General features: G+C 36.0%; 2 protein-coding genes and 1 pseudogene across 2 annotated transcripts; 1 reads left to right on the forward strand and 2 right to left on the reverse strand.

Moving 5' to 3' along the window:
• Positions 1–4,840: 4,840 nt before the first annotated feature.
• LOC138328928 (acetylcholine receptor subunit beta-like) lies at positions 4,841–6,472 on the reverse strand. The gene has a single exon (XM_069275640.1). It carries the CDS (start codon positions 6,401–6,403, stop codon positions 5,117–5,119), a length of 1,287 nt encoding a protein of 428 aa, XP_069131741.1. The 5' UTR covers positions 6,404–6,472; the 3' UTR covers positions 4,841–5,116.
• An 11,818-nt stretch (positions 6,473–18,290) lies between these two features.
• LOC138328929 (acetylcholine receptor subunit beta-type acr-3-like) lies at positions 18,291–20,061 on the reverse strand. Its single transcript, XM_069275641.1, has one exon. The coding sequence runs from the start codon at positions 20,059–20,061 to the stop codon at positions 18,775–18,777; it is 1,287 nt and encodes a 428-aa protein (XP_069131742.1). The 3' UTR covers positions 18,291–18,774.
• A 5,577-nt stretch (positions 20,062–25,638) lies between these two features.
• On the forward strand, positions 25,639–27,439 carry LOC138330196 (uncharacterized; annotated as a pseudogene).
• The last annotated feature ends 378 nt before the right edge of the window (positions 27,440–27,817 follow it).

Below are 27,817 nucleotides of genomic sequence, written 5' to 3' on the forward strand. Positions count from 1 at the left end.
AGTAAGTGCTATTTATGTTATTTTTCCCGTTTCTTCAAGCACTCAACATAACTTTCAAAATACTCTCCTATATCGTAAATATAATCACACGTGGTTTTGTAAGAAAAATAAACATGTCCGAATATTTCTGGTGCCGCATGTTGAAAACTGGGGTATTCATGTCGCATATTTTTATAGATCATTGGTTACGTCTGTATTACATATATTTTGCTTTGAGTCTTCGGCGGCATGCTTCAGTGATATAGCACTATAAAAAGGGCAACAGTAGCACTATACAAGAAGACACAACATGAATATACCGCAGTCTCTCAAAACACGCACCTCACACAACATACACGCAACACACCGCAAACATGGGAGACCGTCCTTACATGACCATAACTGTTAATAGGACGTTAATAAATCAAACAAACAAACATAGTATTACATATAAATCCTCATATTAAGATGTAACAAAACTTTTAATAACTAAAAATATGTCTGTTAGACATTAAGTGTTTACTAACCACTTCTTAAAGTTCTAATTTCCAGTACAACAAGCATTTATAACGTCCCCTACTCTGATATATTTTGCACGTACAAAAACGTAACAAATGATTAATAGATAACCCGCATATATATACCGACAAGCCTATATATTTACATTCTGAGTGTTTCGTCACTATATGAATCAACCAACTGACGAAAACAAACATTTACCTATGAAAACATTATGAACAAACTATGAATACAACGATTCTCGTGCATCGATCCGCTGATTTCAAACAATGCGCCGGTTTCATATCAATAAACAATAGTCCCCCACAATATTTTAATGTATAATATCTACTGTGTTGTTTCTTGATATAGAATCAACTAAGATGTACTGTAATAAGTCAATCAAACTTATTTTAACTATATTTCTTTGTTTGATTAATTAACGTCCTATTAACAGCTATGGTCATGTAAGGACGGTCTCCCATGTATGCGGTGTGTTGCGTGTATGTTAAGCGAGGTGCGTGTTTTGGGAGACTGTGGTATATTCATGTTGTGTCTTCTTGTATAGTGGAACTCTTGCCCTTTTTATAGTGCTATATCACTGAAGCATGCCGCCGAAGACACCAAGCAACACACCCCACCCGGTCACATTATACTGACAACGGGCGAACCAGTCGTCCCACTCCCTGTATGCGGTGCCAAGGGAGGCATTAGGAAAGATAAAGTCAGTTAGCAAGAAGAGAAAATATAAGATCCTAAATTTAGTCGCCTTTTACGATCATGCAATAGGGGCAGCAGGTACAATTCTTACGCCCTACCTGCATTTCTTGTTTATGGTTTGTCATTTGCAAAAAAAGTCGACCGGAAGGCGGAAGCTTGAACACGCGACGGTGTGAAACGACTTCCGTCATCTAGCTGTTCCACTAATCACATTTCTCGTCGTATATGGATGTCATAATTTTAAATATAACATAAAAACCTTTCAATAATTTTTATTTTCATAAATTATTCTAATGTAAATACATGGATTAAATGAATTTTTCTAATTTTAATAGCGGTTATGAATATCAGAAGCTATCTACATATCTTCCGATAAGCGCTAACGCGCTCAACGTGCATCTGCTATTCATAGCCGCTATGAAAATTAAAAAAAAAAAGAGGCCCATGGGCCTTAGCGGTCACCTGAATTCAGACACAGAATGAAACAAAGACATGCATATAAACACTATAAATATATATTGGCCCATCAGGCCCTTGAAGTCAGTCAGTGATTTTATATAAATTTTTAATCTATGAAGATTATTTGGTTCCATCAAATCTGTGAATTCAGGAGAAAGATTTTTGAAATGTTATCCATTTTGACCCCTTTTGGCCCCACCCCTCTCGCCCCTGGGGGTCGGCCAGGACCAATATGGATATGATGTTAAATGCTATCTCAGGTTCTACCAGTTCCAGAATTTCAGAAGAAGATTTTTGAAGTTTTAGCCTATTTGACCCGGTTTTGGGACCGCCCCTAAGGCCCCTGGGGATCAGTCATGGAAAATTTGGTAATAAGATTCAATGGCCATCACATAGAGATAATTCTGACTACAATTGACGAATTTCCTATTATAATGACTAAATAATGCTCAAAAATGTGTTTTCCATATAAAAACTTATATGTAGTAAACTTAACCCCCTCCCTAGGGGGAAACCTGAGACCCAAGGGTCATATAATTCACAATTTTCATAAAACACCTTAAGACCTGTCCATCTATGAAGAGTATTTGATTCTACCATTTCCAGTATTTAAGAAGAAGATTTTTAAAGTTTTAGCCTCTTTGCCCTTTTGGCCCCGCCCCTCTGCCCCGAGGGGGTTGACCAGGATATTAAAATGTTATCTCATGCTTATAATTCTAAACAAGTTTGACTCATTTCGTATTAAAATTGAGCAAAAAATGCTCATAAATGTGTTTTTCACTATATAAACTATAGTAAACTTGACCCCTTCCCCAGGGGTAAACGTGAGACCCCAGGGTCATATAATTCACAATTTTGGTAAAGGACCTCAAGACCTTTTAATCTATGAAGAGTATGTGATTCTACCATTTCCAGAATTTCAGAAGAAGATTTTTGAAGATATAGCCTATTTGACCCCTTTTGACCCCGCCCCTAAGGCCCCTGGGGTTCAGTCATGGAAAATTGGTTAATAGGATTCAATGGCAATCTCATACTGATAATTCTGACAATATTTGACTCATTTCCTATTACAAATGATCAAATAATACTCAAAAATGTGTTTCCCCATATAAACTATAGTAAACTTAACCCCCTCCCCAGGGGGAAACCCGAGACCCCAGGGTCATATAATTCACAATTTTTGTAAATGACCTTATGACCTTTCTATCTATGAAGAGTATTTAATTCCATCACATCTGTGAGTGGAGAAGAAGATTTTTGAAATTTTAGTCAATTTTACTCCTTTTGGCCCCTCCCATAGCTCCCTGGGGGGTGGGGACCGTATAATTCACAATTTTGATTGGCCTTATGCCTTAGAAGGTTTGTGCAAAATTTCATTGAAATTGCTTCAACAGTTTTGGAGAAGAAGTCGAAAATGTAAATTGTTTACGGACATACGACGCACGACGGACGACGGACGACGGACGACGCACGACGCACGACGGACGACGACGGACAAAAGGCGATTAGAATAGGTCACTTGAGACTTCGTCTCAGGTGACCTAAAAATGCATTCAATCCCTATATGAAATCATCCATTGGGACCATTGCAAGGAGATGCTTTACGTCCTTGATGTTTTGTAATAACTACTTTCCCATATACACAGTACTTTTTTAAATGTGAAATTACTTTGAACTTTGTTAACTGTGTTCTATATTATAAAGAAGTTTGTTTATTATTTTATTGATACGATAAACTTGTGTCGCTATTCAAAATAGTCGTCCGCTAGAGCACTTTCCTGTATCTGTGCACGTGGTGACTTACAGTGTCTTGCTTGATTGCTTACATCAGATCTAGAGCTCAGGCACCCTAACTGATTCTCTTACACGAAGCTTGGTAGTTTTATAAATATTTATTAGAACCGCCGGTTATGTCAAACCAAACCGCCACATGTATGTTCATTTATTACTTTACCTGAAAATTGTTACCGGTATTATCATTAATAGGTCAATGGGCCTTAACGGTCATCTGACTATTGGCACAATACAGAACTGTCAAAGAATACAATTGTGTCAAACAATTAAGACAGTACCAATAATTCTTGAGCTTTAGTAGAAGAAGAAGCGCGTTTCTGACATATTTGATGAATTTGACCTCATCCATTTTGACACACATTGTCGCCCTTTATCCCGACATGTTACATGTACAATATCAGGTCTCTAGTCCTTTTAGTTATTCACAAGAAGTCTATTTATAGTCTATTTGACCCTTGTGACCTTGAATGAACTTTGTAGCCTTTCATGCCAGAATAGTTTAGGCCTCATTAGTCTCAAGGCATCTTAACTATTCACAAGAAATTGTTTAAAATGTCATTCTATATGACCCCTGTGACCTTGAAGGAAGGTCGATGACATTTGAACTTTGTAGTCCTTCATACTAGCACGATACAGTTCCAATATATTAAAGATCCTGACGTTTAATATCTTCATATTCGGTCCTTTTAATATTACTTAAAAGTTATATGTGCTGTAATTTTCATACTCATAAAATCGAGGAGAGCTTAAAATATTATACTCATCACAAATAGTTACCAACATTTTGAGAACTTCAATACTTCCAATGCATAGGTTATAATTTTGCAAGTACAAATTAGACCTGAAAATAAATTGTAGCAGCATTGCCAAAAATTAATCATTATATTTACATCTACAGTGCACTTCAATGAATACATACATGTACAGTCAAATATTGAAGCCAATTTGTGGTAATCAATTTATGCAACATGTTTAGTGTTATTAGTAGTTTTAAAATGAATTTTACAGAAATGTTTTAGTCTAAACATACATTAGCCATAAAAAGCGTTATTTTACAGAGCATAAACTGTGATGAAATTGATGTTTATAAGGCATCATACATTATTGTAGGTTCATTTAAATGATTTTTACAGCTTAATTCATCAATTTCAATAGATCACCGAAGAAAAAATAGAATTTCAAAATTTACATCCAGTTACGGCACATATAATTTTAAAGGAATTATCTAAAGATGTCCTATCGAATACATTAGCTAATTGTTTATTTCGCCACAAAATATATCATATTTTTGTGTATTATAAGATATTGCGTTTATTGAGCATCAATATCAAATTTATCAACTTAGTAACTCGAAGCCTACGTTATAAAATGATGATGCTTTCCCCAAAAAATCCAAACAAACATGAAATGCGAAAAGATTTACTAATACTTCGATAGAGATTTGGATAGTATAAATATCTTAAGACTTAATTAGTCCAGGTAACTTTACACATCTGTTACGAGATCATTTATTGGCTAGGATGTTGTATTCTTACCGATTACAGATCTACAGCCTTTCCGAAACGGCTGTTAATTTTTAAAGTAAGAAAGTAAAACGAGGTTGATTATTTTGTAAATTTTCGCAACGGTTGTTGTTAAATCTACTAAACAGCAATATTCATGTGTTCTAAGACAGCACAAAAAAGGCGACAACCTTACTTGTTACATAAAGAACAATGAAGAAAATAAAGAAGATATTTTCAAGATACTTTGCGAAATCCTGCCATGTTATCACTTGGTTCATTACTGTCCGTCCGTTTTCTTCGTGACTGTAGTCGGATCTCCCGTCCATATCCGTCTCGGTTGGAGCGTTCACACATATGATAGACGCTGCTGGCTCCGAACGAATGTTTTCGTTGTTAAAGTCAATATTCTCCTTTTTCTTTATGTCTCCTTTTTGTGTTTTCACATTTTGACACGCACATTTACATATTATATGTACAAGCCAAAATGGAATTGTCTCATGTTGTGGTTTATGGTGAAATTTTAATATCAATATCGTTGACATTGTCACAAGCATATTGATGCCAAGATCAGCTGTCAATAAGTAACAAAAACGAGGAACTGAGGGCTCGCTTGTATCGGGTAAAGTGTCCGCTACTATAGTCATAAACACAGCAATAGCCAGCAGAACGGTTACAGAAAACCCAACACGCTCGCCAGACTCAGCCGGAAGTAGAAACACCATGATGTTCAAAAGTCCCAAAACACAGAATGGTACTATCGTGTTTATAACTCGAAACATTGGTCGTCTGTTAATAACAATATTTAATTTCATTTGTTGAGTATCACCATGGGATGCGATAGCAAATGCTGCAGATTTTACATCCCATATGCTATTTGGTGAATAAAAGTCTGTGTTAATGTAAGGAAATGTTGGAACCACAAACACCTCTGATAATGAATGCATGTATATTTTGAAAATGAACGTACAGGATTGCTGATCAAACGGATAGTATGTGACGTCAGCAGGACACATGATTTCATACATATCCGAAGGGGCCCATGAAACGTTTCCGTCATAAAACACCCCAACCTTTAAGCTGCCAAAACCTGGAGGTTCAACTTTCCCATACGGGTTCATTAACAATAGATCTGGTTTCCATATTTCATTCTGCGTAAAAAACATACGTTCAATACCACCATAATCTCCAGGAATCCATTCTAATTGAAAGTCAATCCAATGCAATGAAAATACCCCAAAGACAGAAAATTTACCTGTCTTTTCCTCGAATTCCTTTACCGAAAAAATTCTAAACCCAATATGTACTTCCGTTGGCTCCGATAAATTAAAAGTAGGTCGGGTCCTTGTGCTATAATTTGTCATCAAATGGCGATGTAGTCTTGACGAATCTGCATGAGTTGCTCCATACGAAACTGTGAAAGACACCGACAGCAAGAATAGTGACACCATCGTTAGTTTGTATTGCAATGATGTTCAATGGATCAGGACGGACTGATTTTTCTCTCTTTCTCTCATACCAACGAGTGTAATACTGGCTGGTCTCTGGCAATACGCTCATATCGCCAAAGCCTATATTCCATAGCTAGGATCTTCATCAAATATTTATCATTTAACATCGATTTCATATTTTACGTAACTCCAGATACCATTACAAAGTAGGGACATTTGTTATGCTATTAATATTGGATACAATAATTTTACTTTTTCGTCGGTGACAGGACGCATGGCAGTTGTAGTTAACATATACAAAATATGGTAAATAAATAATTATTCCGTTTATTTCGCTGAATGTGACACGCTAATGCTTCATTCAAATAGTGTTTTTTAATTACAATTTTTATAGAGAAATACGTGTGAAACAATCATAATACTGAAAACCAACTTTCTCTCACGTATATTAAAGGGACAATTCATACACACATATCAGAAACAAAACCAGTTCTAATGGAAATTATATTATATTATTATTGTAGTTGGTATTACTGTGATATGCCAGAAAAGCCCATGGTGGTGAATTGTGTGTGAAACGCTCATACTCGCTTGTATGCCGAACCCTGGCCCTTACTCATGGAGTAATGCAACTTTTGTCTACTCATATCGCTCTTACAGTTGTGTGTTTACCTTATTAGGTAAATTGTCTTGCCTAAAAATCCATTTCATTAACTCCCCAGTGGTTATGTATTTCATTTGTTTGACCTACAATAATATGGGCTCGGGTACCTTGTACCTTCTTAATCTTCTTTTTCATTTGGAATTTCAACGGGGGGCCGCGGTGGCCGAGTGGTTAAGATGTCCCGACATATTACCACAAGCCCTCCACCTCTGGGATGCGGGTTCGAATCCCATGTGGGGCAGTTGCCAGGTACTGACCGCTGGTCGGTGGTTTTTCTCCGGGTACTCCGGCTTTCCTCCACCAACAAACCTGGCACGTCCTTACATGACCCTGGCTGTTAATAGGACGTAAAAATAAATAAACCAAATAAACCAAACCATAAACCGAATTTCAACGGTATCAATTAAAATACTTAACAATGACGCGGACTTTGTCAATATTTTATGTTATATGTTTCATAAGGAATGTAGAACAATACATTTATGCTCTATTTTGCTCCGTAGGTATTTAGCAGAATTAGTGTGACTGTCCCTTTAAATTTCGCGATTTCCATTTCAATACGAATTCACAAAAATACTATTAACGGATTTAACAATTGGATTATAGTTCATATCAATCTAGATGTTGTAAATATTAAATAATGGAGATATGTTTGATTAATTAACGCACTATTAACAGCCATGGTCATGTAAGGACAACCTCCCATGTATGCGGTATGGGTAGTGCGAAATGTGTATTTTGGGACACTGCGGCATGTTCGTGGTCGCCCCTGTGAGGAAGGCTCTGGGTTCTGTCCCCTGGCCGAGACACACCAAAGTCTATTAAAGTGTTAGTTTCTGCTCCTGCTTAGCGCTCAGCATATGGGGAGTAGGACGACTAGTTCGCCCGTTGTCAGTATAATGTGACCGGGTGGGGTGTGTGGCTTGGTGTCTTCGGCGGCATGCTCCAGTGTCATCATGACGAAAGAAAATAAATAGAATAAAGCGTTGTGAACCAGCGGCTTTTATCATTTGAATTCCAGAAAATGCACAACAGTGAAAAAATGGATTGATCACCACTGCCACACCAACATTATAGAAATTTCCATTTGAATTTGACAGATACAAACTTGTTAGAAATGAGCAATGATGAAGTAGAAAACTTCATAGCACAAATTGAAATTACGTCTGATTTAATTGATGCAGACATCAACAAAATATCCAAGAGGCACTTCGACATCCAGCATAATATATCCCACCATCCGAGACGCTGTGTCAGCCGAATTATGCTCAGAAACGTGAAACTGAAATCCTGGAAACTCAGTGGTGTTATATCTGTCAAAACATTTACATCATTGAGTGCGTCTCATAAAATAAACTATTTAAGTCAGGAATGGCAGCATTCCCTAAATGTACAGTTACAACAATGTATCAAGCGACTACATAATCAGATGAATCTATGATTGGATACACCGGTAACCCTAAATGCAAATACGTATGTTGAAAACATGTGCATTTTCAAATTTACAGACTGGCACATCGAGACATGATGGCGAAGACACCACGTGACACACAACACCCGATCACATTATATTGACAACGGGCGAACCAGCCTGTCTACTCTCTGTATGTTGAGGGCTAAGCAGTAGCAAAAACTATCACTTTTGTAGACTTTTGTATGTCTCGGCCAGGGGTGAACTCTCAACAGAGGTGGTGTCAAAGGAGACATTAGAAAGACCAAATATAGTCAGGAAGAAGAGAACATAAATATCATATATGTAATCGCCTTTCACGATCATGTAATAGGAGCCGCAGGTACAATGCTAACGTCCTACCTGCAGCTACAAGTAACGTCGAAGCATAAGAGAAAAATAATATGTGTTTGACTAATTAACGTCCTATTAACAGCTATGGTCATGTAAGGACGGCCTCCCATGTATGCGGTGTGTTGCGTGTATGTTGTGCGAGGTGCGCGTTCTGTTGATATTAAGGATAGGAAGTGTTAAGTCTTACTACATTTGTGACCCTTGGGAAGAATACCCCTATCCTCCATATCCACATATAAAGGAGTCTTCTAAAACCGCCTTAATATAATTAAACAATGATCGAGGGCGTAGGATGCAAGCCCTAACGTGTCCTTTGACACCACTTTACTTTTGACCTACAGTTGACTGCTCTCCCTTGTGAGGTAGGCTCTGGGGTCTGTCCCCTGGCCGAGATACACCATAGGCAAAACAAGTGTCAGTTTCTGTTCCTTCTTAGCGTTCAGCATAAAGGTAATGGGACGACTGGTTCGCCTGTTGATTTATAAGAAACCCAACACGAACATACTGCAACCTTCCAAAGTGTAAAGACATTTACAGAAACATATAGTAAACAGAGAAGACCGGCTTTAAATGAACCTTGCATTTATTAGAATGTAAATAAAATAATCAACTCTTTAAGCGTATAGATTTCATATGGGTTTTTTCTGATAATTTGCGTAACACAGTCAGGAGTCATCGTATCAAAATCAATACCGTCGATTTTCGACTATAACATTTTATCAGGACCATATGTCGGCGACTCATTGTTCAGTAACAAGTCCGGTGATATATTTACATTGTTTCCATAAATGCCATTAACTTATTTACTCAGGAACACAATTGAACCATTCTACCCATCGCATGTTTTAATTCTACTCTATACAAGTTGAAAGAAAGAAATGCAATACATACATCAACGGTGAACGTTTTTAAATAGGAGTTGGTATTGACTCTATTGAAGTAACTACTGATGAGTGTAATGAATTAATAGTGTTGTAACAACAGTTCCAGTACTCTATTGGTAGTGGTAGACTAATTGATTATTGTCTCGGTTTATGGTTTCATTGATTGCGTTTAGCGTCCTATTACAAGCTTAGGCAATTTTAGGACGGGCTCACCTGTACGAAATGTGTTACGTGTGTAAATGTGTGTATGCGTTCGGAGGAAGCGGTATATATTTGTGTGGTGTTCTTGTGATAGTGGAAACTTTTGCCTTTTTTAAAGTGCAATCTCACTGAAACGTGATTGTCAACATAACTTACAATGTTTAATATAGTCCAGAATAGAACAACATACCGTTCACCTGTTTGGTCACTATACATACATCTTAACATTTTCATTTACATGTGTTGGTGTTATGATACAGGATTCAGTATGAAATCAAAGTCAGAAGTCACAGAATAGACACTAGCCATTAATAGGACATACATTTCAAAGATGCCCCACCGCTGACGAATGCTGTTTTTTCTCTATCAAAAACAGGAGCAGACAAATATGTACTTTTCTTCAGTTACAAAAGTTACTTACTTTACACCATTACCATCATTGAAAAGTTTGAGCTTCTAATTTTACTTCAAGATGAAATATTAGGGATATTTATTACCATTGCCATCATTGAAAAGCTTGAGCTTCTTATTTTACTTCAAGATGAAATATTTAAAAAAAAACCTTAATTACGTCCAAAAAACAAATCCAAGGTACTCTGGCCTATATAGAATTAAGTACTGATTGTGCAAGTACAAAAAATAATGTGATATGTATTTTTGTGGTAATTAGACAAATATTTACACGATTAAACATCATTTATTGTTCAAATGATGGAAATCATTTACGCTCTGTCGGCGTTGGAGCATCTTTATTATCCAAGAAAAAATAGAAAAGTCACATACAATTCTGTACATAGGAAGAAATGAGGAGATCATCACAGCACAAATTGAAAATACAATGCATTTAAGTAGACGGACGCTGTTTATTTTCAATGAATAACTCATTGTGAGCAAATCAATGTCATACTAATGTAAAGGACAGTCGGTCTCTACCCATTGTTCAACAGGGTTTTGCTTAAGTAAGTAGTACTGGTGCTATTATGACATCAGTCCTATACAAGTTAACGATGATATCGGCACTCTTCTTGCTCTCTGTGTCATTCACAGTCTCATATGGAGCAATGCATGCGGATTTGACAAGGTTACATAGCCATTTGATGACAAACTACAGCACAAAGACCCGACCTAATTTTAATCTTTAGGAGCCAACGATAGTAAATATTGCGTTCTATATTCTTTCTTTAAAGGGATTCGAGGAAAAGACAAGCAAATTTTCTGTTTTTGGAATATTCTCTATCTAACTATCTGAGAAGGCGTGAATATTGTTGTCCAGTAGATTTAACAACTTTATCGGTATGTTTATCTTTGCACTAGAACTGAAAAGTGAACTGATATATAATGTATGCAATGAGTTGTCAAAGGCCCACTTCCTTTCCGAAAGAAAAAATAAAAGTTTCTTAAAACCGATAACAATATAAGGAAATATATATATCGATGATCTAAGATGAGGTAACAGCATCAAACAAATGCAATATTTTTCGTATAATATATGCTAGCAGTGAAGATTAATTACGTGCTTTTGCCAGGCGCAGTTATATTTAACTAATGCGCGGTAATTAGGACGACGGCGGGAAACATAATACGATTAGCGTTATGAAAATTAAGATTTTATTTATTTTATTTAAATTATTCAGAGGTTGATGATATGTGTAATAAAAAACGGAAAGCTAATAAGTTGAATTTGCGAAAAAAAATCTTACTTTGAAAATTAACACCCGTTCCGGAAAGGTAGTCGATCATTAAAGGATTTGTGCAGTTAGAAATGATAATTTCAGTTTATGCTGGAAACGGCTTTATTAGCACGTGTAGAAACCAATCCATATCACGCGCGACCGGAATAACCTGTAAGCCATCGATATCGAGTTCAAATTTTCGGATCGCCGGATTATGCATATTTAATTTTCTAGCCCTAAACCAAGAAGTGACATTATAATAGTCCGTGGCTTATAGCTGTACTATAACTGATGTGTTATTGCTTATATCGACGGTCACAGGATCAACTATTTTTTTATGATTACTTTTGAGTGAAAAGTGTGAAATTCGATGTTTCAAATACTCTAATTTATGCTGTTATTGCAGGCATTTTCGTGCAGTTATGAAAGAAAATAAACACAGACAGTTTCGAATTCTTTGTCGAGGAGTTCAGCAATAAATAAATTTTAATAATATTTTCCTGTAATCTGTATCATTGATACATTGTGAATTGCAAAGTTTGTGACTGTAAAATGAATTTTTACGTACAATGAAAGAAATCCATGTTAAAGCATCAAGGACGTATATATGATGCTTGACGTACGTACACACCGATGATTGATCATTGTATTGTGTGTTGCGAACCTAATTAATTGAGATTAAATGTATTATGGTACCGAAATAAGGTTCAACATGTTGTAAAAAGAATTTATTTTCGATATAATAAAAGATCAGAATATAATGAGATATTAAGCAAAACAAACCAATTTTTTTTTCAGACCATGTGGTCGCTTTCAAATTTTAATCGATATACGAGTAGATACACCCGATATTGATTTATAATTAGCCATGCCTTTGGTGTGATGGTTATGTATTACCTGGACCAGGAAGTTGTTAATCTGTACACTTACCTGCCCGCGGGCAATTTGATATTTGGTGGACTATATCGGGTATTTGCTATTGTCTTACTGTCACTTACTGTGATTTGAATTATGGAAAGCCCGTACATCTATGATCTAAAATTTTTTTATTGATGCCTCCATTTTTAAAATGAAGATGTGAAAGCAAATGGAAAGAAAATATCCCTGATCATTCTTAGGAATATATATTACAAATATATATGTCGTACGCAGGTAAAACATTAATGGAAGTTGACCTATTCAGAAACAAAAACGGTTCTTAGAACTATTTCAACTAAAAGTTTAATCTTAAAAAAGTATTTCAGACAAGTACTGTAATCACGGAATCGTGGCATATAGCAATCTCCCGTAATTTCTAAGGTGTTAGTAACAATTCTAAGCATGTATTTTCACCGATTCGAATCTACATGTATAGTCATACAAAAAGGGTAACAGCATTACCACACTAAATATACTTATTAAAGAAACACTAAGTATATTTTTTAAAATGTACAATATATTATACATATTTATAATGCTTGTATACAAGTTATTTCATTTTTCATTTTAAATCTTCTGTGGTTACCTTTTGAATTATATGATAAATGTTTATATATTATACTATTTAAAGTTATCCTATAGTTATATTGAATGAACCTAATATGAAGGTTTTAAAACCTTAGTCCCAAAACACGCATTTGGGGGTTAATGCGTGCTGAGGTCACACGTATTTTGGAAAATTGGGTTCGTTTCTTTTCTTTCAACAAACGCATTTTTCAAACAAGAGGTCCATGAGATTTAATGGTTATCTGAATGAAAGAATGCGAACTCTTTCTTTGGCCAATTGCACCCAAGTAATATTTGGAATTTTTTTTTAAATTTTAGTCATATTGACCGCTTTTGGCCCCACCCTCTAGCTCCTTGGTGTCTCTTTGTTTGATTAATTATCGTCATATTAACAACCAGGCTCATGTAAGGACGATATGCCATGTATACGGTATGTTGCGTGTATGAAATGAGGGTGTATGTTTTGGCAGTCTGCCGTATATTCGTGTTGTGTGTTCGTGTATAGTGAAGCATGCCGCCGAAGACATCAAACAACAGCCAAATACAAATTAGATACGATGTTAAAGTGCTAATTCGAAATCTGTGTCATTTTCTATAGAAATTTAACAACTTATGCTCATCAATGTGTTTTCCCTATATGAACTATAGTTAATTGACCAACACAAAAATACCACAAGACACGCATCAACACCGCATGCAAAGGTGACCGTCATGACAGTGGCTGTTAATAGGATGTTAATTAATCAAACCAATACACTTAGGTTTGTGTGGCTGTTTGAAACATTAACACCCATTTGACGACCGGAACCAGGAGGTTGAAGATGAAATTCATTTCCCTTTCAAATATCCATGTTACTCTAATATTCTATGTTAAAAAAAACAACAACAAAAAAACAACAAGTACATGTATGTATAAACAAATACAACTTTTTTAAGAAAAGTAAAAGAATAACAGAAGGTAGCAAAATACCTTGAAACTGCTTACTCAAAAAGATCTCTATTAATTAATTAATTATACTCTTTCGAGCATAGTACTGTCTACCTGTATGTTTGTATTATAGGATTTACCATTTGAATGTATTTTAATGTACATGCACATTTGTGTATGTAAGTATGTATCCAACTGATGAGTCGGCAGACTCAATGTAAATACAACTTGAAACCTATCATGGACGGCCTGTCTTATATGCAATGTGTTGCGTAATTTAAGTGCATATTTGAATTGGGTATGTTCTTTTTGTGTCTCCTTGTGATAAAAGAACTATTGTCAATGTAGGGTTATCTCACTAAAACATAATGTAAAGATACATAACATAAAGATACCGAGCAGCACACCCTCAATCGGTCACACTTAATTACCAGTACAATACAATCAATCATGTCCAATGCTTCTTTCATGTTTAAAAGCTTTATGAAACTACTTTACCCGGCGTATTTATGGCTTTTAGATGAAATGTATCAATACTGAACACTAACATAACCGATGTATTGTCAATGTTCAGAAATGTCAACGTCATAACGTCTATTGAAATGGACTAGAAAATGCATACTGTAGATATGAATAGGTAAAGTCTGGTTTCCTATTGAGCTTTAACGATCACTCAAACTACTAATTGTACATCTCATCAATCTATTGTTCGTCTTGTCACTCTTGTCTGTTATGTTCTATGTTTGACCTGTTCGTGTTTCAGAAAGTCAATACAACTAACAAAGAGAATGACATCAGTATCATAACATCATAACGAACGATTTATGATTTCAGTACAAAGAGTAAAATCAATGATCGTAATTATCATCATGCTGTAATAAATGACCCGAGTAAATAATATAAATTATACCATTTACCACTAATGGACAAAAGCAAAAAAAGGCATAGTTATACGTGATATGAAAACCATACCGTCGGTTTTATAAATTACAAAGAAAAGGGTTTAGATCACAAATGCATTACTTACACAAAAAACGTCAAAATCGAGATTGCTTGTTTGTTTGTTTGATTATTTTAACGTCCTATTAACAGTTATGGTCATGTAAGGATACTGTGTGTTGCGTGTATGTTTAGGGAGACTGCGGTATATTCATTTAGTGTCTTCTTGTAACGTGGAACTGTTGCCCTTTTTATAGTGCTATATCACTGAACCTTATCGCCGAAGACACCAAGCAACACACTCCACCCGGTCACATTATACTGACAACGGGCGAACCAGTCGTCCCATTCTCTGTATGCTGAGCGCTAAGCAGGAGCAAAAACTACCACTTTTATAGACTTTGGTGTGTCTCGGCCAGGGGACAGAGCCCAGAGCATTCCTCACAGAGGCAAACGCTCAACTCAAGACCAAAAATTGAGACGGTGCCAACGGAGGCATTAGGAAGGATAAAGAAGAAGAGAAAAGATAAGATTCTAAAGGACCTCTTTCACGAACAATGGTAATTTGCCCACAAACCAATTTTATCAAAGCCAAATCAAAATGAGCAAATTTTTTAGAAAATATTGTTGGTGCACTCAAACTGGAAGTCAGTGAATCACCATTGTTAATAACTGACATGGCCGAAAATAACACCCAAAATTTCGACCGTTTCTGTTTAAAAAAATGTAGGCCAAAATTGTATTTGTTACATTTTGCCTATACATATTTATGATAATAATATGTAATTATGTATACTCTTCATAAATTAATACAGTTTTAGAACATAAAACATTATTTTGATACTTTTTTGGATCAAAAAGGGACCCTGTCGTACACCTCAATTGGGCATCTTTAATTTGGCCACAGCACAGGCCCCTGGGACCTTTTGGATTTTTTAAACGTATTTCAAGGGATTGCATTAATGTTGCTACATGTAATATCTAGTTTTAATAAAATTGGTTCGTGGACAAATTTCCATTGTTCGTGAAAGAGGTCGCCTTTTACGATCATGCAATAGGGGCAGCAGGTACAATTCTAACGCCCTACTTGCAGGGCAGTCAAAATCGAGAACGAAGATTGATGTTTTACTCTTTAAAAGTTCTATTGAGTATCACCACATATGCATCGTTGTTGTCATCATGCATATCATCGTACTTGTCTACGTTATGAAAAGTCCTCATATATTAAATCTTTAAAGGTTTCAAAGTTATTTCATTCCCAACCAAATTAGAGGGTAGCCAGGGTTCCTAGTGATCACTCTTCTTCTTACATCACGAGGACTCTTACAGGAAGTCTCTGTTGTGTATTTCAGTCGATGTTAAATTGCAATAAAAAGGCAACAGCATCAGAACCAATATGTTCACTCCTATTACGTGGCACATTTGACGCTGCGTAGGAATATAAGCCACGAATATAAAAAAACTACGAATTTAGTTTGATATGTTATAGAAGTGCTATCCTATGGAACATTAGTACCATAATCCATGCGATACTTGTCCGTTGTCCTCTTTTGACAACCCTGTGTAATTGTGATATTTCACTGAACCATATAGATGCGAGGCAACGCACCATATCCGATCACATTTCCCCGAAAACTAGAATTACTTCTTCCCCATTTTTAGCGCTTTCAGCATCGGGGATATTGACCACATTTATAATCTACTTTGACGACCTATAGCTAAGTGGGTGGAGGAGTTCTTTTCGATACCCAGATTGGGAGACTACCTATGTATTGTAGGTGTTGTGTCTCTTTGTGATAGAGAAAGTATTGTCAATTGTAGTGTTATCTTAATGAAAGATAATGTCAAAGATTCCGAGAAGCACTCCCGATCACTTTGAATTACCATTACTATACAATCAATCATGTCCTATGAGGTTGATCGCTTAAGTATGTTTCAAAGCCTCATGAAACTACTTTACACGCGTATCAATTGCTTTTAGATGAAATGTATCAATACTGAACACTTGACATAACCGATGTAATGTCAATGTTCTGAAATGTCAACATTATAACTTCTATAGAATCGGACTAGAAATGCATATTGTAGAGATGAATGGGTAAAGTCTGGTTTCTTATTGATTGTTAACGATCTCCCAAACTACTAATTGTATCACTCATCAATCTATTGTTCACCTTTTCAGTTTTGTCTGTTATGTTCTATGCTTGGCCTGTTCATGTTTGAGAAAGTCGATACAAATAACAAAGCGAATTCCATCAATATTATAACGCGCAATTCAGGATTTCAATACAAAGAGTAAAATCAATGATCGTGATTATCATGATACTGTAATGAGTAAATAATATAAATTTAACCATTTATCACTAATGGATAAAAGTAAATAATCATTGTTATACGTGATATGAAAATCATAAAAACGGACCTATAAATTACAAAGAAAATGGTTTTGATCACAAACGCATGACTTAAACATAAACGTCAAATATCGAGAACGCAGAATGGCCCTGCATGAAGGGCGTTATAATAACACCTACAACCTCTAGCTATTGCATGATCGTAAAATGCGACTAAATTAAAGCTATTATTTGTTCACTTCTTTCTAACACGTCTCCTTGACACCGCCTCATTTTTGGCCTTCCGGTAAGCGCCTGTCCCTGTGAGGTAGGATTTGTTTGTTTTATTATTTCAACATCCTATTAATAGCTAGGGTCTTATAATGACGGTCTAACATGTATGCAGTGTGTAGCATGTGTGAAGTGCGACGTGCGTGTCCTGGGAGACTGCGGTATGTTCGTGTTGTGTCTTCTTGTATAGTGGAACTGATGCCCTTTTTAAAGTGCTATATCACTGAAGCATGCCGCCGAATACACTAAGCAACACACCCTACCCGGTCACATTATACTGACAACGGGCGGACCAGTCGTCCTACTCCCTGTATGCTGAGCGCTAAGCAGGAGCAGAAACTACAACGTTGATAGACTTTGGTGTGTCTCGGCCAGGGGACAGAACCCAGAGCGGTACCAAGGGAGGCATTAGGAAACATAAAGTCAAGTAGGAAGAGCAAAGATAAGATCCAAAATTAAGTCGCCTTTTACGATCATGCAATAGGGACAGCAGGTATAGTTCTAAAGCCCTCCCTGCAGGACGCCAAGCACACACCCTACTGGTCACATTATACTGGGAGACGTTAAGAAAAATAAAGGAGGTTGGGAAGAAGAGAAGATCCTAACCATTGTCGCATAAAACTGGTCAACGTTGTTAAAATAGGAAACCAAAAAGGACCTTTAATTGATTTTTTTATTACAAACATTAAGTATATATATATACAGATATCTAATAAAGATTCGTTTGTCTGATAAAGTCATAACAAATATTTACATAGGAATGGGCTAGTTGGTATGTTGTGAACCTTTTTTGAAGGAAGTCAGAAGGAACTTCTTTCTTAAAACTGTTATAAATAAGGCCTTAGTTGTGTTTTTCTGTTTTGCATGATAGTAGGTTTCGGGTATTACGTGCTAATAGATGTTTTCTGTATAAAAACAAAACTCCTCTGTAAATTAATTTGGTCAATGCAATGAGAAACAATCTACAATTTTATACAGTCTTTAGTTCTCTATTGACAGTTTCCGTTTCTTTTCTCGCCTTGCTAACTAGTAGGTTTCAGAATATCAAAATGACACAAAACAGAAAATATCGCAACTATGGCCTAATGCTATATATATACATCGGCCATAATCCACAGCCTCACTACATAAGAGGCTCACAACATTTTATCATTACTAACACTACCCTCTTATGAAAATATGAAGTAAGCAGCTATTTTGTTTGTTACGAAAATGATTGTAAATAAAACAAAAAGACCAATGTCAGAGTATCGCGCGAATGTCTGCCATGATGTTTTACTGCAAGCATTGTCTCTTCTTTCTTGTGCCCCGGCAATATCTCCGATCCACCTCCGAATATGTTCATTTTCCGCACCAGCTTTCTCGGAATCCGGATTTTTGGACAAAATAGATTCAATGAACACTTCAATATTGTTCCCATTTTCAGTCTTGCTTATTTGATTGTGTCTACACGCACAGACGCATTTACAAATAATACATTGCAGCCAGTTTGGAATGTTTTCGTGCTTGGGTTTATTATGTAACCGTAGTACCAGAATGGTACTGACAGTAACGAGCATGTTCATACCGAGTTCAACTATCAACAGGTAACACAATCGAGGAAAAGAAGGTTCACTTGTTCCTGGTAGAGTGTCCGCAACTATGGTCATAAATACAGCAATAGCCAACAGCACGGTTACCGAAAACCCAACACGTTCACCTGATCCAGCCGGCAGTAGAAACACCATGATGTTCAATAGTCCTAAAATACAGAATGGTACTATTGTGGTTAAAACTTGAAACATTGGGCGTCGTTTAATGGATACCATCAGTGCCAGATTTTGAAGATTCATTTCGGTGTGAACTGCGCAAAACGTGTCTGACAATTCCCAGAGACTGTCTGGGTAATAAAAATCAAGAAAAATGTGCCATGAAAATGGACGAAGAATCAAATCTGATACGGTATACATATATGGGCTGAAGAATAAACCACACATCTGCTCGTCGAAAGGATAATACGTGACGTCAGCGGAACACGTGACTTCATACACATCCGGTGGAGCCCAGACCACGAGTCCTGAATTGGTGACATTGATATTGAGGCTATCAAAACCCGGAGGTTTAACTTGATCGTATGGATTCATCAATACAAATGTTGGTTTCCATAAAGAGCTTTGAGGAATCAATATTTGGTTAATTCCACCGAATTCATCAGGGTTCCATCGCAAATTGATGTCTGTCCAAATAATTGTTAGTATTCCAACCACCGCAAACTTACTGGTCTTTTCATCAAAATCTTTCAAAGATATAAGCTGAAAACCTACATTCACCACTGTTGGTTCGGACAAGTTCATTGCCGGACGTAAATCTTTACTATAATTTGTCATCAGGAAGTCGTGAAGCCTGACCAGTTCTTGATAGGTTGCTCCATGTACTGTTGCAAATACCATCACGAGAAGAAACACTAGCATCTTCATTGTTCCGACCACTGAAGTTTAATGACGGAACCAGGTCAAATTACGTGCTTAAATATACTGGATACTGTATTCAAAAGCGGAAATGACCCGAATTTCCTACATAAATATACCAGTATTAATCAATACTTTATTTCATCTATACTTTTAATGTTACATGTGACATAATTGGCTCTAATAACAGACATTGATTTAGGTAGGCTACGGGTGAATTTTGTTAATGTATTTGTGTAAGCGATCCCCGAATGTTTATAGAGTCGGAAGTTATTTATGTAACGAGGAAGCCATGTTTACTGTATTGACCTTTTAATGTCATCTTTTTAAATCTGCATTTTAAGTTCAATATCAGATTTCATTCATTTCAATCCATCTACATAAGACAACAAACAAATTATTTAGATAACAATAATCGTGTCAGATAAACAAGAGCCTTAACGGTCACCTGACATTAGATATAACTTAGTTTACTAACTTATATCTAATGTCATTTACTAGCCAATTGATGTCTTTTTTGTTCTTTTTCACACACAAAAAAAAAAAATAACAAAATAGGAAACCTTTTTTGCGAACGTAGAATATTTACATAACATATAATAAAGAATATCAAAATACAATAAAGATGCGGATGCAAAATCCGCCCACGCTCCAATTTTTCCCCAAAGCAGTATTAAAGGTCTATGTACACAACTAATTTATTTTTAAAAAGGCATAAAGGGCCTGAAATTATGTTTTCTAAAAATACTTGGGATATGTGGCAAGGGGACCCCTTGTGTCCACCTTTTGAACATATGTTTTTAAGGTCACCTGAGACGAAGTCTCAAGTGACATATGCTAATCGCCTTTTGTCCGTCGTCCGTCGTATGTCCGTAAACAATTTACGCTTTCGACTTCTTCTCAAAAACCGGCGAAGCAAATTCAATGAAATTCTGCACAAACCTTTTAAGGCATAAGGCCAATCAAATTTGTGAATTACATGGCCCCCACTCCCCTGGGGGCTGTGGGAGGGGCCAAAAGGGGTAAAATTGACTAAAATTTCAAAAATCTTCTCCACTCACAGATGTAATGGAATCAAATACTCTTCATAGATAAAAATGTCTAAAGGTCCTTTACAAAAATTGTGAATTATATGACCCTGGGGTCTCAGGTTTCCCCCTAGGGAGGGGGTTAAGTTTACTATAGTTTATATAGGGAAAACACATTTTTGAGCATTATTTGGTCATTTGTAATAGGAAATGAGTCAAATGTTGTCAGAATTATCCCTATGAAATTGCCATTGAATCCTATTAACAAATTTTCCATGACTGACTCCCAGGGGCCTTAGAGGTGGGGCCAAAAGGGGTCAAATAAGCTAAAAAATTTCAAAAATCTGAATTCACAGGTTTGATGGAACCAAATAGTCTCCATAGATTTAAAAGAGAAATTTATAAAATCACTGACTGACTCCTAGTTTGGTTTTGTTTTTTAACGTTGGCAAAGCAAATTGGAATTTTAAGCATAAGGTTTGGTAACATAATACACTAACTATCAAAATGAAAAACAAAATATAAAAATTCAAAACCGAAAGTTGAACTTTAAAGTTTATTTTCATTCATAAATACTTTTATAGATTTGAACTAACTTTGCAATGCTCTTTCTGTAGCAGCACTCAGGTGACCGTCAAGGCCTCTTGGGCCTCTTGTTTTAATTTATTTTTGTTGATTTTTCAATTTATAACCATTTATAAGAATATTTATTAATCATGTTTACTACAAATTGATTTTCAAGCCAAACAAACTTATTTTTTGTCAGGATATTGGGTTTGCTCGAAATATTTGGCATGTTCTAAATTTTGTCCACACCTTTAACCTATTTTAAAAACATGATATGGTGTAATCCTATAGATACTTTTTCAAAAAAATTGAAATACGGGGAAAAAGCATTTCATAGCAGAAAAGTAGCCAGGAGAATTTTCTAAAAAAATCAATATTTCCCCTAAATGACCGTTAATTCAAAATTGATCACCATAATAAAACAACAGTTAGGGATATAATTTATTGTCCTTAGTGCCAGGGTCAAATAGGCTAAAACTTCAAAAACTTCTTCTGACACTACAATACATTATTGTAGCCTTGTCAAGTCATCATGCGTTCCTACTTCTATGGCCCCCAGAAACACAGCCAGCACACAAAAACCATCATTATCCTCCCGTGGTAGATCTACTTAGTAATACGAAGGAATAGCGGCTCTCATCCTCGTCCATGATCTCATCAGTACTCGATCGAACATTTTAAAACCTTACCTGTAAATATACCCTTTTAATGTCTGCAGAGTATCAGAGTATTCAGAGTATCATTTACGTGTTTCTATGAGATACTACAATACCATTTATCTCTGGCATGTGTACATATCATTATCATTATCGTTTGTCCTCATTTAAAACAGACAGTATGAAACTCCCCAAAGTAAAAAAAAAAATATATATATATTCACTTTTCTAAAAAAATATAAGAAACTTAATTAGATATTACCATACATATGATTTGCTTTTACTTTTATGATATGTAAACTGGATGAGGTACATGTTTGTACACATATACACATGTGCTTTGCATATTACATTTCATTTCAAAATTATTTATTGTCAATAACCTTACAGAACATTCAAACATAAAATGTAAAAAAAATGTTTCTAAATTTACCTAAAATGCACTGCAGTATTAAAACTATATATACAATATAGTAAATGATATATATACAAGATATATACATGCAAATATCTATGATGCATTATTTATGATGTATATGAAGTAATTTGTTTGTGCACAACTAGCACGAATTTAGGAAATGACCAGATATATTACACGTGGTTTAAAAAATAAATAAATAAAATCGGAAGCGACGGTGATTGGCTGCCGTTTGCTCTACTAAATGTGTATACGTCTGCCATTACAAAGGTGTGAAATAGAAGGGTCTTGGAAGTATTTCATTGTGCAGAGTTGTTCAATTTCATAAATGGGATGTAACCTGGGGGCAGTGGAGTACATAAGATCCCAATGAATAGGTATGTGTACGTTTTCCCGTCTTTGCATGGGCGATATTAGAAATGCCGCTGAACTAGCGTAGGCCAAATCTGTCCTACGATTTCACATTTTTAAGAGCTCCTGCGAGCTTACTATATATTAGGCAAAAATAAAAAAATAAAATTAAAAAGCCTAAAAATGTTGGCAGGTTAAGCGGACTAGCTTACCCTTAGTCCATATTTGGCAAAAAAAAAAAAAAAAAAAATAAAAAAAAATAAATGAATAAAATAAAAAAAAATTAAAAAAAGCCTGATGATAAAGGTAAGTTTGGCGGCGTATGCCTACCGCCTACCTTCTACAAAGGTCTCCGAAACGGTCATACGACAGATGTACACGTATGCGGTAAATATTTATGCCAATCGGTTATTTTGCTGAATCTGGCTTGTATTTTCGTCCAAAAGGGCATATGTTATCCAAGACTTACAGAAAAAGTAATTCCAGAGTTCATTTATCAACTTAAACAGACACGAGCGTAAACATTACACTATACTACCCGAACCACATGGGTTTGTTTGTATCCAAAATGCGACTTCCCAGCCCTATAATATTATAAAACCAGTTTTTTTTAAAATCATTGTGTGTAAGTTTTTTTGTTTGTTTGATTAATTAACTTTCTATTAACAGCTATGGTCATGTAAGGACGGACTCCCATGTATGCAGTTTGTTGCGTGTATGTTGTGCGAGGTGCGTGTTTTTTGGAGACTGCGGTATATTCAAGTTATATTTACATATGCCCCTATATAGTCAATGGGAGGGGAGTTGCGTTCAAATTAGCGTAAACGCAACGACGTATGAATACAAACCCAGAGTAGAATCGGACTACTTCTAGTTCACGCTTCGGTAAGATTTTGCGTCATATGATAATCTAAATAAACTTTAATTACTTAATTTACATTTTACCTTTTCAGATGACAGATTTGCTTTGAATTGATAATAAACTGAAAAAAATATTTCGGTCTTCTATTTGTCTCAAGACTGATCCTTAGGCGGCACAGACAATATGATTATCATGCTCGTCATTAGCCTACTCGGTTGGCCTACTGTGTGAAGTGTAAACAAAGTTTCCACGTTGTCGGATTCAAAATAATATTAAAGAGTTGTTATTAGATCCAACTAAAATGTATTTGACATCAAAACAAAATATGTGTTCAAGCATTGTAACGGTAATAAACAACAAAAAGAACCGCTGGTTGAGGCTACACCCGGGGGCTTTCCTCAGGAATGTTCGAGGAGTTACGTCAGTTACACACCATGCAAACACTTGTCTATCATCCGTACAATAAAATAAAAGTCGTGACTATGAAGAATTTAGTCTATATCGCGTACGTAGACCGATACATACATTACAAACATTCAGCAGCTCAACAGTCATACCATTTGATCAACAGGCTATTTCACAGTTAGGCTACTTTCCTCGGTTGAAATCAAATATGGCGGCTCGCTTCACTTCACACCACATCACTACCCTGACAACGATACCAGTAGTCGTTCCGCCTCGCTTATCTCAATTTTTATTCGAAATAGACATTATTGATACATTATCAAATCGGAAAAAAACATAATTTAAAAATAATTAAAGGTGTCATTGTTATATTTCAAATCAAACTGCAGCTATAACATTCAACAATCGGAACTATATCTTCGGTCATCCTGACTACCGTAGTTACCCAACTTAGCAACCATCACCGATTTAAATTTGACGTAAAAGTAGACTTATTTATGTAAATATAAAGATTGAACAGTGTTTTGATTGCGTTAAAGGTGGTATGAACGCAATGGGATAGACATATTCTACATGTAGCGCGCGCTACATTGAATATGTCTGTATCCCTTTGCGTTCATACCACCTTTAACGCAATCAAAACACTGTTCAATCTCTATGTGTCTTCTTGTATAGTGGAACTGTGTGTAAGACTTGTTTTAATATATTTGCTATACATGATGAGGCAAGTTACTATGTAATATTCAACGAAGTAATTGTTTGCCAATGTTTAAGAAAATGTCTTGACTTAATAGCACTTATGGCTATAAACCATATAGTGCGGTTATCGGAGGGCACCTGCTGATTTGGTAGCGTGTTACCTAAAAATAAATTGTCAGAATTGCTGAAGAGTTATTCCCCCTTTTTAATTGAAGACATTTTGGTACAAGGACAGCTTTGAAAGAGGCTAAGTTTATGTGAAAAAATAATTGGGTTTTAACACTCAATTTCTTCAAAATTTCGATGCATTTCTTTTGTTTGATACCTGATTTATGTTTTTAATCTGATTTCGGATTATTTTCTCAAAGATTTCGTTAGATGGGAATGGATTTATTTCCCTGTCACTGACTTCATATTCCGGCATGGCGCCGGCATTGTCGATAGTTTGGCCAAGTTAAAGTATAATTAAAGTAAAGGCATTAATCTTTTGTGTTTGTGATACATAATGAATGCATCGAAATACTTTCATTATGAAATACTTTCATTATTTTGAATTCGATTCATCATAGAATCTGTCCTATGATATCGGAATATTTTTGACGAGGCCGATTGGGTCGAGTTCTACTTTCTTGGCGAGATCGCATATAAACATAGGCTAGCATTAATTATATAAATAAGGTGATCGGATCACTTTAGACATTGAAAATATAATTTTAATCGTTAATCTTGCACCTCTTTGGAGACGATTGCGATCGTATTGATTCACTTTACTCACTCGGGGCGAGATTCCCTGTTGGGTCGAGTTTACATAGCGGTCATGACCTATATTGCGGTCAAGTCGACGTCCCAATGTGAACAGTTTTCTGTACATGTACAGGAATGTTACGGTAAAATTTAACATTACTTGTAATTTTTTAATATGAGAGATGTTTTTGATTTCACAATTATGAAGCAAAACAGTATCTTAGTACTTGTACAACATTATTATCAGTATAATTATTTAAAATATTTTAAAGGTGTTCTACTCACACATTCGTTTTTTTTCTTTATGCATGAATGCATATTTAGTAAGCCGTCCACTCCTATAGCTATCATGTATACTAGAGAGAAGAGACGAAAGAGGGCAGGAGGAGCAACAGTGCCTGTAGAAGCTGAGTCGGCAATGCCTAACCATAGGACAAATCCTGTAGAAGCTGAGTCGACGACGCCTAACCATAGGACAAATTCAGGACCTGCAGCCGGGAGTGGAACTGACCAATCTAGGTCTACGCCACCTGAGCTACCGGTAGCAGCACCACCTCCTGTATTACAAGACCAGGGTATGTCCTTTGGCGTGATGCCAACCCCTATTGCAAGCGTGAATGATATTTTAGGCTTGCATGTATCCGCTTCAGTGAAGCATAAGATTACTAATGGAGAGTATGTTGAACTCTCACAATTGTTGTCTAACTCAATGGGAGATTCCCATCAGGCTCATAGAATATCTCTTGTCGATGGGAAGCTTCTTATCAAACCAAAAAATCAATACCCTAAGATTTCTGATATCAGTAAATGGACAGATGCATTTATTATATATATCAGCATCTATACAGCAGTACACCCAGAACAGTTGCATGGGTTGTTAAAATATATGCAGGTTGTTCGCCTGGGGGCTCAGAGATGTGGTGGCATGGACTGGATCAAATATGACGAGCAATACAGGTTAAGGAAAGCTCTCAATCCCCAAGGGGCATAATTGACAATGAATTATACCTGTTATATATGCAGCCACAGTGGGTCTCCCTATCTCAGTCATAAACTCAAAATTCGAACACCCTAAAATGTTTTGACTACAATTATAAAGTCAATTGTACACGCCCTCACTGCAGCTACTCTCATAAATGTATCAAGTGTAGTGGGGGGCATGCTAGTATGAATTGTTTCAAAGGGAATTCCAACAACCCATACTCTTTTTCGAAAAACAAACAATACAAAACACCAAAGACAGGGAAACAAGCAAGGATTGCAAACAGGTGTGGACATTGGGAAAGACACCAATAAAAATCACCACTCTTAGTCACTGGGTGGCTATGTACCCACAGGTAGCAGTAGGGACACAGCTTCTCGAGGGTTTTAAAAACGGTTTTAGAATTCAATATCTAGGCCCTAGGATCCCTAGAGAATCCAGAAATTTGAAATCAGCCTCCTTATACCCAACACAAACTTACCAGAAAATAATGCAGGAAGTTGAATTAGGTAGAGTAGCAGGCCCTTTTGAAGAAAAACCAATGGCACAGTGGATAGGGTCCCCTATAGGCTTAGTTCCCAAAAAAGACGGCGAAAATGGCGGTTAAATACTCACCTTTCATGGCCTTCAGGTAATAGTATAAATAGTAATATTGATCCCGATACAGTTTCTGTTAAGTATATTCTGTTATATATTGCCTATATGTCTGTTAAAGGATACTCACACTCTACAGTGAAAACCTATTTGGCTGGTTTGAGTTTTAATTTCAAGCTAGGTGGTCATGAGGATCCTACTCAACAATTTATTGTTTAAAAACTGTTAGGAAATTAGGAGAGACAGTGATGAGGGTGGTGACACCAGATTACCCATAACAGTAGACCTTTTAGCTAGTATTATTAAGGTACTCCCCAGAATTTGTAGTTCTCAGTATGAGGTTGCATTGTTTAGTTGTGCATATTCATTAGCATTTTATGGTTTTTTCCGGGTAGTTGAAATCACAGTCAGTAGTAAAGACATGGCGTTCAGGGTTATCACATTTTCACAAGTGACACT

This window comes from Argopecten irradians, chromosome 8 (assembly GCF_041381155.1).
Source record: "Argopecten irradians isolate NY chromosome 8, Ai_NY, whole genome shotgun sequence".
NCBI classification, from domain to species: Eukaryota; Metazoa; Mollusca; class Bivalvia; order Pectinida; family Pectinidae; genus Argopecten; species Argopecten irradians.